The 12215-nt window shown below is 43.0% G+C and overlaps 1 protein-coding gene across 2 annotated transcripts in view; it reads left to right on the top strand.

Annotated features, from left to right (window-relative positions):
* Positions 1–8190, top strand: part of KCNJ1 (potassium inwardly rectifying channel subfamily J member 1) — a 31302-nt gene extending 23112 nt beyond the window's left edge. For both annotated transcript variants that reach the window (XM_073904048.1, XM_073904047.1), the window contains one exon: positions 5755–8190. In XM_073904048.1, coding sequence (XP_073760149.1) covers positions 5776–6894 — 1119 coding nt within the window. In that variant the 5' untranslated portion in view covers positions 5755–5775 and the 3' untranslated portion in view covers positions 6895–8190. The remainder of the gene's footprint in view (positions 1–5754) is intronic.
* The last annotated feature ends 4025 nt before the right edge of the window (positions 8191–12215 follow it).

Genomic DNA, 12215 nt, shown 5'->3' with positions numbered 1-12215 from the left:
CTGGACCAGCTGGCTCCAGAGACGTCTACAGAACACGGTGTCCTTTCTGAGAGCACCAACACCCTTAAACCTTGTGATTCCCTGACTCTTGGTCCCACACTATTTTCGTGGGAAGGAACCAGGCACCCAGGAAGGCCTGTGTTGTGTTCCCATCCTGGACACAAGCAGACTTGGGGCTTCACAGTGGACCAGATCTGGGAAAACCCTTACCCCCAAAAGAAAGGTGAGATGTTCCTGAAATGCATTCCTACATCTAGCCTGGAAGAGTCTTGAGATTCAGGTGCCCTTTTATGTGCCACGAGACCAGGAAAATTGGTTTCTACCGGCCTTGCCAAGGTCTATTTAAGAAGGGCCCCTGTTGACCCCAAGTGAGCTGCCTGATAGTGCTTAAGACAGCAGCAGGGACTTCTCCCGGAGCTACCAAAGGAAAGGGCAACAGCCCCCTTCTCCAGTAGGTTCTGGGGGTAATCCGGGAGCTAGATGACTCAGTGTTTGTCAGGGTCCTGAGTGTTTGCAAATCCATCTGGGTGGCTAGCCTACAATAGCTTGAGATCATTTTCATAGAAAACAGGAAGTGCTCTGCATAGCAGTTAGGTGCAACACACCTTAGCGAAGTTGTGTGTTGAAGAACATAAGCTTGACACCCAGCCTGCTGGGTCTCCTCTTTGGTGGTGGCTTTCAACCCTGTCCTTAACCCTTTCGGGGTAGCACCTCGATAATTCAATCACTTCTTATCTGTGAGCGCCTGGGGAGCAGGGCCTGTGTCCTTAATTCTTTGTTTCCTAGCCTAGCACCTGATAACACGGTAAATGTTCTGTAAGTCAAGCGTTGGCTTGATTATGTTAATGAAGAAGGCTGAGACCATGCCCCAGAATCCCGTTCTATGCCTTGCTGCGCTTGGTCCTCAGCAGTGTTTTTGAATTCAGTTGACTGTTGCCTTAAACAAAGCAGTAAAATTTCACGGACACTTGAATTTCTCCTCCACCGCAGTTGCAAAGGAACTACAGAAAATCATTTGATTTCTGCGCTCAGGACCCAGAACTCGTAGGTTCTACGTCTTACATAAAATCTCAACTCTGGAGAAGTGTCCGAAATGGAAGTAAGGCGGTGAGAGGTGTGACAAAAAGGCTGACTCAAGTAAATGGTTTCCCATCTCTTAAGAGAAATGATGGCCTTTGTGATTCTAAATAAGAGGCAGTAAAAGCCAAGTCACTTTGCTTTCCTCCCTCTGATACTGTGGACGTGGAGCATTTGCTGGCACTGGGCAGGAGGCTTTGTGGTGAATGCTGTAGGAAGCCACAAATCCACCATTCTCAGGTGCACACCTGCAAATGCACACCTTCTGCATTGATTCTTTCAACATCATCAATGAGCACGAGCCATGGGCACCTCGTTTCATGAAGGGTTTTAGTTGATGTGGGTGTTTCATGCAAACGAAGGGGGCATTTTTGTGGACAGAAGGAGATTCAGGAGGAAAGCATGTTTATTTTCAGGAATTTGAAGGTCTCATAAGCAGAAGAGACTTCAGGCTTCTTTAGAATTATCATGAGTTGTCCCTGAAGCAGAACTAGACCAGTGTTCTTCATACGGTTTCATTATTTGAGTCAATAATGAAAATATCTCACGTGGCATTCCACCACTGAGTGTGTATGGCCCTTGCTTGCCTTTCCAGCCTCGTGTCTTGCTGAGACCCTGTTGTCCAGTCACCTGGCTCCTCTTTCAGCCCCTCACACTTTCTTTCTTCTGCTGCCCCTGCCTGGGTCACACACGATTACAGTGTAGTTGGCTCAAACTTCACACCCAGGTGTGTCTCTTATAAAATATCGCCATTAGAAGGGGACCCATATAACTCATTGCTTTTATGCATGGGTTGATGGATTTCTTTGTCATCACTCAACAAATATTTATAGTTCCTACGACATGTGAGTTTAACACCATCCTCAGGCCTTGCCCTCGATAGCACCTCAGATAAGATTCTCCCCAGAGCACTCCCGCTGTTTCTCACCCTGACACCTCCCCCCCACACACACTTGACTGGAAGCTTCTTCAAAGTGACAAGGAGAGTGCCCATTTGGTAAAGGATTGCTTCTCTAATGTCTAGCGCAGTGCCTGACACACATACTAGCAGCAACTCAACATGGTCGAGTCATGATAGAAAAATAAATTAATGAATGCAAAAAGACAGTGAGCTTTCTGTCCACTGAAGTATTGTGCAGAGAGTGGATACCCATCTGATAGAGACCTTTTAGAAAAGGTGTTCTTTTGGGCATATACACACCACACCACATTGTAATTGCTGGTTTCCTGAGCTCACTTCCCCATTTGACTGTAAGCCTCTTGAGAACGGGAGCAGATTTAATTTGTTTTTGAAATCCTACACAATAAGCATATACTCAGTGTTTGGAAAGTGTACAAAAAGTCTATTTTCTGAGAATGGACTCTTTACAGAACAAGAATATCTGGAGCACTGAAGGAAAAAAAAATGGCAATAATAGAATTCACTTGCTTTGCCAGGCCACTAAGAGTACCTTGGTAAATATTAGCTCAAGTACAGCCCTTTGCTTGCTATTAAGATTTACTGATTTCAATAGAAAGTAACCTAAAAACCGTACATGCGACACAACATAGACAACCAGGGCCAATCTCTGACGAGCCCATAGTACAAAAAATGCATATTTGCTCTGTCTGTGGTTAGATTAGATGTCATTGTCTAAGCAAAGTAGGCTATGTGCTGATTACGATGGGTCTGCCATGTGAATGATGGGTTTGGTCAAGGGATGGATTTATCCCATATTCTTACCTTCTCTAGGTATCATTCTTCTCACTCTTTGAGTAAATAAATCAACAGCACTGGCCAACACAGTACATGTGAAAACTACCTTCAGTAAATGCCAGATTTTATAAAATAACTCCAACAATAAAGACTGCTTTAAATCTGTTTCTTACATAACAGAGACTATTGTATAGAGAGATTGACCTGATATCTTGTTTCTTCCTGGGGTGACCTTACTTTCATCTTATGAATATGTACTGATCTAAGTCTATATATTTACCTGTATCTTTGTGAACATTTGGAAATCTCAGGATCTCAGTGTATTTCAGAGAACAGGCTCAGAGATCGATGATAACTAATTCTTTCTGGTGGAAAGCTAATAGGCATGACCTATGAGAAACAACAAGAGAGCTATATAGAGCGTGGCAAAGGAGAGGAGAAAAATGCTGGAACTCAAGCCATGCCTGCTGCCCAGGGACCTTAGCTGGGGGGTTGTCATGTCTTAGCATGACGGTATTCAAGCCATGTGAGGTCTGAAAAAAAAAATACATACCCAGCTTGGGGCTCAGTCTGAGAACAACCAATTGCCTTGGTTTAAGCCACCCAACTCCACTATCAAATTAAATGTTTTCAAGCTAATAGAAATTAGCATCAGTCCACTGACCAAACCCTAAAATAAATTAGGCCGAGTCTAAAGGAAATCAATCTGCAGACAGAGATCAACTCCCAAGGCCACTTCCTTGCTTTCCCCAGACATGGATACATCGGGTTGGAATATGCTTAGGATGTTGGTAAGTGCAGACGGTCTGGGAAAGCATTATAAGCTGACTGCTTTTGTTTTAGCTCTTTGCAAGGCCAGGCAGATATTTTATTTCTAATGCAGGCAAGGAAGCCCAGACTTATCCAAGAGATAAATCAGAGGTTACTTATTCACTCTATAGAAATATTCTTTATCTTCGAAAATGAAATGAACTTAGGAGAGACTGGAAGAGAAGTTGTGAGGAAGAAAAACTCAGAAGTTGTGCTTTGGGAGCCAACTCTGGAAATATAATGTGTGACAAAGAGAATATGGATTCGCCTGATAAATGTTGGCTTGAGAATTATTATTTTATTTCTACGAAGAGCTTTTAAGACAGTGTGTTAGCTTCCATGAACCCAGGAGAGGGAGGAACGTAAACCAGGTTAAACTATGTGTGTGCAGAGAAAGGAGAGAGGCTGGGGAGGGAGCAGACTCTTCTTCAGGGTGCCTCACCTGAGACCAACCCCTACGACTCTTTGGGGACTTGAGGTCCATGAGGGTTGGGTGGGATGTGGGCAGGGCCCTCTGAGTGTGTGCACTGCTGTTTGCTCTCCTGGTAGCATTTTCTTTCTCTGTATCTATAGAACTTGTCCTCAAAATTTCAAATCACCATGGCTGTGGTTTTCTTTTTACCACTGGTGTTGGCTTCTTATGTTTTCACCTGGCTTAAGGCTGTGAACACAACAGTGTGGGATAGTACTTTTGTTTAAAATGTATCACTAAGTTGGTTTCGCTTCCTGGTTTGTATGAATAAACATATTTTTGAAGGGGGATTTTGAAATCTATTTTAGAAACATATTTGCATTTAATTAAAAATACCGCGAAGACATTGCTAACCATGGTGGGCACACCTTAGAGTGGGGGAGGGCACATCTAGGGGAGGAGGTAGTCTAGTGTTGATGACTGTGGCTTTCATCATTGTTGGCTGTTTAGGGGAAAATCCCTTCACTTTTTTTGCTGTAAACTGGAAGTCATAATAATGTCATCAACAAGAAACCATTGAGTAGATGGTATTTTGAAGAGCTTACTTCATTCATTGCATTATTCCATTTACGCTCATTGAATAACTATCGAGTGTCCATAGACTGTGCTAGCAGCTGGGGTAGAGGAGTGAATAAAGCATGGTTCTACCTTTATGGAGAATTATTTGGAGTATTATTTAAATCAGAGCTTCCCAGTCCTTCAGCTTAGAATCAGGGAAGAAAGCATGAGCTATTGATGGTGACCATGATACCATTCCTCTTAGGAATCTTGGCACATCATGGAGAGAAAAAGGAAACAGGCTTGTAGCTCCACTGAGCAAACTGCTGAGATCATAGGGTAGGACTTGACCAAAATGTATTGAGGAACTCTGTTCTAAATAGTCTCAAACATTAAAAAAAAAAAAAAAAGGAAGTTGACCAATATTTGTCTTAAAATGTTTCAAACAAATCTGACTTTAGAATATAAAATTTAATAACTGAGATGCAGCATATTAGAGGTTCCTCTGTACTGGAAGCAGGGAACCTTATGGTTTATGTTTTTAGTTGTCATCCTGCCACTGGTTAGTACACGACTCTGGCTATATCATTAAAATTTTCTGAATCTCCGTTCCTTCACTGGATAAATGAGAAAATTGAATTGGTCAAGATTCCTTTTGATACTGAGTGATAATAGCAGTAAAGAAGATGCTTTAGGTAGTAGAGCAATGAATCTTTTTTATGGTTATTTATTTTTATATTTTACAAAAAATATAAGTAGTCCTTCCAGCTTCTGCTTTCACAGATATTTTTGCTTAGCAGAAGGCAAACATCTATTAAAGGAAAAGGAGAATTGATTTAAAGAGTAATACCAGATAAATCATAGTACAGGTCATAATTGGTTATCACAAGCATTTTTAAGTTTGTGTGCCACTGACTAAGGTCAGGAAACATTCGAATACATGCCCTCTTAAGTTCCTTCCATTTCGATCTCTCTGTAATTATTTTCCCTCTTTATATCTAAGCAATATAGTCTTTTGGTGGAAAGTTTCTGTTGAAAATAGTGTTGCAGTATCCAGAATAAACTGTCAGCTTTTCTGAATGCTCAGTAATTCAGATTGTTTTGAATGGCCTTTCATATATAGTTAGCTCTTCATGTGACGCACCTAGTCCACTGCTGCTGTAAACATCATTTCATTTTGTTTGTTTTTGATGTGTTTCAGATCAGAGTGTTGACAGAAAGAATGTTCAAACATCTTCGGAAATGGTTTGTTGCTCACTTTTTGGGGCATTCTCGGCAAAGAGCAAGACTGGTCTCCAAAGATGGAAGGTGCAACATAGAGTTTGGCAACGTGGAGGCCCAGTCAAGGTTTATATTCTTTGTGGACATCTGGACAACTGTGCTTGACCTCAAATGGAGATACAAAATGACCATCTTCATTTCAACCTTCTTGGGGAGTTGGTTCTTCTTTGGTCTTCTGTGGTATGCGGTAGCCTACATTCACAAAGATCTCCCTGAGTTCCATCCTTCTGTCAACCACACCCCTTGTGTGGAGAACATTAATGGCTTGACCTCAGCTTTTCTGTTTTCTCTGGAAACACAAGTGACTATTGGATATGGATTCAGGTGTGTGACAGAACAATGTGGCACTGCCATTTTCCTTCTTATCTTCCAGTCTATACTTGGAGTCATCATCAATTCTTTCATGTGTGGTGCCATTTTAGCCAAGATCTCCAGACCCAAAAAACGTGCCAAGACCATTACATTCAGCAAGAACGCAGTGATCAGTAAGCGGGGCGGGAAGCTTTGTCTCCTAATCCGAGTGGTTAATCTTAGGAAGAGCCTCCTTATTGGGAGTCACATATATGGAAAGCTCCTGAGGACCACAGTCACTCCTGAAGGAGAGACTATTATTTTGGACCAGATCAATATCAACTTTGTAGTTGATGCAGGGAATGAAAATTTATTCTTCATCTCCCCATTGACAATTTACCATGTCATTGATCAAAACAGCCCCTTCTTCCACATGGCAGCAGAAACTCTTCCCCAGCAAGACTTTGAGTTAGTAGTGTTTTTAGATGGCACAGTGGAATCAACCAGTGCTACCTGCCAAGTCCGAACATCCTATGTCCCAGAAGAGGTGCTCTGGGGCTACCGTTTTGCTCCCATGGTATCCAAGACTAAGGAAGGGAAATACCGAGTGGATTTCCATAACTTTAGTAAGACTGTGGAAGTGGAGACTCCTCATTGTGCCTTGTGCCTTTATAACGAGAAAGATGCTAGAGCCAGGATGAAGAGAGGCTATGACAATCCCAACTTCAGCTTGTCAGAAGTCAATGAAACAGATGACACCAAAATGTGACAGTGGTTTTTCAACAGGAGTAAAGCAAAGTCTTGAAGATACCTAGTGACTAGAAGTATTAGGAAGCAATCAACAATTTGAGGATATGAAATTAGGACAAGAGCCTTCAACGTCTATCAGCACCATGCCCCTGAATCCCACAGCCATGATTTTACAAGACAGGTAGCTCTACAAGGCAACTGCATTAGAACATGCAATATTCTTACAGGAAATAGCAGTATGGAAGCCATAGGAGTTCACTTGGTATCTTGAATATGATTATTTGAAGTCATGCAGTGTTGATAGAAACAAAATCATCAAAAGTTTAATGGACAGGCCAAATGAGATCTTAAAATTCTCCTTGAAGAAGTTATGAGCTTTAGATAGGATCAGGGAAAAACCATATTCTCGTTTTTATTCTACTGATAAGAAATAAGTCACTTTTAATATTGGCTTTTATCAAGGGAAAAATGGTCTCCCTCAGAGAGCCATTTTTGGTTGGTTGGAGGAGATGAACTAATCAGAGACAGTAAGAAAAGACTGGTAGGTACCCCAAGAAAATCTGTGAGGCTCTGAGCTTCTCCAACCCTGGTTGTTGGAGCTTTCATCTTAGTCTGGGTCATGCTGTGTTTCCTGAAGAGCAAGGGAAGGCTCAAGCCATGGACCTTGCATCTCTATGTATCCAACGTGGAGAGGAACACTGAACTCAACCTGCTTTATGGTGCATCCAGACACTGTAGCCCAAGTTGGGTTTTGGCCCAAATGATCTCACATGGTACATTTAGAGGCTAAATCATCACTCTAGAAATCTCAGTGAATACTTTCCTGAAGAAAGAATGCTTGATCTGAACATGGTGGTGATATTTCTTCCAATTTGTGTTAGGTGGGATAAAGGGCTACAAATCTGTTAAAAGAATATTTCCTGATCTTCCAAGAAGGCAGTGAAGAGTTTAAAGGCACAATGCCAGTTTAGAAGGGACAATACTGCTAGTGCTTCTGAGAAAAAGGGATCTTGTGTTTTTCTGCCTTGAGTTTGTACTGAAATGCTGTTTCTAAAGAAGACTCGTGGAAAGGAAAGGGATGGTCTGTGACCCCTCAGGGAGGTAAACACGAGGTGTGTTTTTCTCTGAGGGCCAACACTGCATCTTTCTCAAAGGGACCAGCTTAATATAAGGATTGATCTCTAGGGAAGGGTTTTACTGTGAATGTCTCATTCGGTCCTCCACCTCCATTATTTTGAATCTATCCTGGGAAGAATGGGACTCAAAGCTCCTTTAGGAATCAAAATGTTTTCAGCGTGTTGATTCATATATTAAATCTCTGAAACAGTGCACATGCTTTCCAAAAGTGTCAGTTATTGTGTGTTACCTGTAACAGACCGGCAGCTGACATGTGTGTTAACTGTAACCGACCGAACAGGTGACATCCCTCCTGCTGAGGGTGGACTTTCTCCTGGGCGATGTGGGAGGGGTGGGAAGATGGCAAATAAGACCATATGTTGTCTGGACACCGGCTTACCCTGGGGGGAAAGACCCTGTGGTTACAGGCATGCCTCTTCCCTGTACCACTCCTGATGATCACTCCAATGTGTCTTGGGCACACAAAGCGGTGGTTGTGGTAGTTTTCACTGGGGATGGTTCTGTTTTCCCAGGCCTGGGCATGAGTTTGTTCATATTCCTACACACGCTCTGGTCCTTCTGATTGAGATCAGTACGAAGTCTGACGGGCTAAGAGTTGTGCACTTTGTCAGTGGCCGTAACACTGGACGCAACTGGCCTACATGGGAGATTAGTCTGTGCCTATAAGTGTGCCGGCACCGCAATTTGATCTACTGACAAAGCTAAAGGAAATGAGGTATGAAAAGCTGGAGGAAGCCAGAATTCTCTGGTGGCCCACTGTCATGAGGTTTTATGACTCTGTAGTCCCTTCATAAACTGGAGGGTCAGAACACATTCCTTCTGGTCTGTTCTGCTCATTAACAGCATGCTTGGGGATTGCTGGAAGTGAAATGATCTTATAAAATCTACTCCTTTTGATGGTTAAGAGAGCTGAAAAACTGGAATCCTTCTGGGTTATTCGGTGGAAATCTGTGCTTTCAAATATTCCTTTATTAGGATTAAGGCATTCTGCTATCCGGCGTCTCTTTCTTCATGCAAATTCCCATCGAACCTCTAGCAACCATTAATATACTTACATCCAATAAAGCCCTGAGGAAAGGAGCGTCCGCAGGTACCTTTTAATAATCCTAAGGAGTGGCCGGAACCCAAAAGCAGCATAAAAAACCTGGATGTTTAAAAAGAGAGGGTGACCAAAGGCATAGGAGCTCAGTGAGCAAAGAAAATAAATGGGAAATAGAAGGTTCCAGAAGGCTAACTTGCCTAAAGGTTAATGCCAATGCTAAAGGCAGGCTTTTTATTCCAATGAAGTAACATTGTTCCCAGCAGGACCTGACCATATTAGTACTGTAATTGCTACAGGTGCGCCATATTGTTATATTTACTTAATTATCTATCCTTTCTGAAAGCAATTCAGTATTTCTTATTCCTTCCAAGAAAAACTGCATCCCATGATGCTGTACCATATTCAGAGTTTTCCTTGGCACCAACTCCCCCTGAAGTGCCTAATTTAGCTCTGTTGCTATGAGGGTTTTGATTTGGAGAGTCCCAACCTGGTCTAATCTCCCAGGACTTAGGTCGACTCTGGTGCCAATATTCAGATTTAAGATTTGGGAGATGGTCTAAAAATTTATTCTACAAGAGAGAAAGTGTGGAAGGAAAAGATCCTCTCTCTAAGCTGCCAAATTTAAGAAGTGAGATGATTAGAGTGTCTGTTTCCATGGCTAATAGGCGTGTCACAGGACAGCAAAGAACTTTCCTGGTGGACTGTGAGGAGGTGCCTTCCTTGGAGATTTTTCTCAAAATGGGACATGGCTTCTCCACAGGATGGTTTGGTGAATAGCATGGGGGATCTTTCCCCATCTAGAACAAACGTGAAAACCTCTGATGCAAAGAATGCAAATGAGCCCCTGACCCCACCCCTGGGCCGTTGTTGTCTGCCATTACAGGAAGTGCATGTCAATCAAAGCTTGACAGGGGAGATAGAGCATTTTATTTTGGAAGCCAGAAGTTTGAGAACAATGACTGGAATTTCCTCTTTCTGTCCAGCAAGGGCTGTTTGTCACTGGGGAGATAAAAGTCCAGGGGTAGGGAATAAAGGTTATCGGGAACAGCGCAACACAGAGCCGTGTGTGTGTGGGGGGGGGGGGGGGCGGCTGCAGCGGGAGGAGGGGTTATGGAGGAAATCTATTTCAATGCCTGTCATTGAGTTTCCATTAAAAGAACATTCAGTTAGGAATTCAAAAATAATTTAATCTCCCCAGCCAGATGCACCCAGCTGGACTCCTTGGAGCCGAGCCCTGCTGACAGAGAGATCTGCACCGGGGGGCTGCAGGGGCTAGGAACTCCTGCATCTCCAACCGATGCAACCTCGACTGCCCTGGGTGTCGTGGAAGATGTGGGCATCTTTCAGGTTCGTGAGACACCCCGAGACCTGGGCTCCAGCAGAAGAAACTTAACGCCAGGGGCGACTTACTGAGTTCCTACGAGGTTTTAGGTTCTGTTTTAAGCATTTTGTATACATTATTTAATTTCCCCAATGCTTCTATGAGGTACTATTTTTACATTTATTTTTCACTTGAGGTAGCTCAGGTAAGAAACTTGTCCAGAGTTACTAGCTAGTAAATGGCAAGGCTGGGATTCAAACTCCAATCTGTCTGTCTTGAAAGCCCACGTGTTTAAAATGGTTCAAGTCTGCATCCTACCATGGGCCCCCCTCTGAGAGGACCCACCAGGGCCATCAGACGTTTACCATAAACCCAAGGAAAACTGGCACGTATTTCTGGTCCTGTCTTACACTTTGGGAGAAGCCCCTCATTGCTTAGCACAAGGTGGAGCTTCTGGTTAGTGCTTAATAAACCTCTCGGGACTTACATGTTCTAGGAAGAGGTAGTGCTTAACCAGGGCCTCTGGATAATCGGCTAGGTCAGCATCTGGAAATACTGTGGCTATCCTGAAGATCTGCCTAGACTGTTGGTGCAAACTCTTCCTACGTCGACATATATGCTCACTATATACATGTATATGTGTTGTTTTATTTTGACCTCTGAGTAGTCTTTCATTGGCGGTAGGCACAGATATTATTTCCATTTTGACAGATGGGAACATGGAGCCTCAGTTATTCCCAGAGGACAGTGTCTCCATTCTCCATTCACCTCTGTGTTTCTGGCAACAACACTGTGTCTCACGTGGCCGATAAGTGTTTTTTGAATCAGTGAATGGATGAATGAAGGATTTGCTCGAGTCACTATGGTTCGGAGTGGATTTGAAGCAATATCCATCCAAAGGACTTTTGACAAGCTACCTCATTCACTAGCAGAGGGGCCTTGACAGAAGACTTCATTTCATCTATGGTGACATTTTTATGTGTAAAACAGAGCTTTGAAATGGAGTGGAGGGGAGAATTAAATGAAGTAATAGATGTAAGAATCCCTTTATAGAAGTAAATGATTACAGATGTGGCAAAACAAAGTGGGAGCATGGGTTTGGAGCCAAGGGCCTGCAGGGCAAAGAGCACAGAAAGCAGAGGCCTGGGAGGGGCTGTGACAGAGACCAGAGGAGGCCTCCAGAAATAAGCGATAGGTCCGAGGCCTCCTGGATATTGGCTAGGCTGTGAGCTGGGGGAATCTGAGTAGAATCCTGGGGCCTGGGACTTCATTTCAACACAACAGATGCTCACTGGGGGCCTACTGTGAGCTAGGCACAGAGGGTGCAAGAATGAGGAAGGAAGGATGGTTTCTGCCAGGGCCCTAAAGGATCCCAAGGGGCTCCCACCAGCCTGGTGGGCCAGAGCTAAGTTGGAAGACAGCTGATTATGGAGAAAGTGATTTTCTTGCCTGATGCCATGTGCTTAGTGTAGTTCCCATAGGTGATATTGATATGATTGTTAAAAAGAGGACAATTGACTATAGTTTTAAAATTATTTGGGATTAAAAGAAGTCTTTATAACATGTACTACAGGGATATGTAGTCAGCAAATGGGTTTAAAATTACTAGAAGTAGTTCTTCCCTCTGTGATTATGTACCCACTTGACATAGAGTTAGGCTCATTTGTCTCAGGTTCTTTTAACCAGTTATTAGAGCTTGTTGATTGTTTCCCTTTTTGAGCTAACTGTTTTTGTAATTATGCAAAGAATTTTTATGGTTTCAGAAATCATAGAATATAGAAAATTCATTGCTATTTGTGTTCCCTCCCTACTCTCTCCCTCTTATGGAAAGGTAACCGTT

This window comes from Callorhinus ursinus, unplaced genomic scaffold (genome assembly GCF_003265705.2).
Source record: "Callorhinus ursinus isolate GAN/ISIS: 27379988/994484 unplaced genomic scaffold, GSC_fseal_2.0 scaffold19, whole genome shotgun sequence".
Taxonomy (NCBI): Eukaryota; Metazoa; Chordata; class Mammalia; order Carnivora; family Otariidae; genus Callorhinus; species Callorhinus ursinus.
The sequence above is the reverse complement of the archived record's forward strand: the minus strand, read 5'-3'. Positions and strand labels throughout refer to the sequence as shown.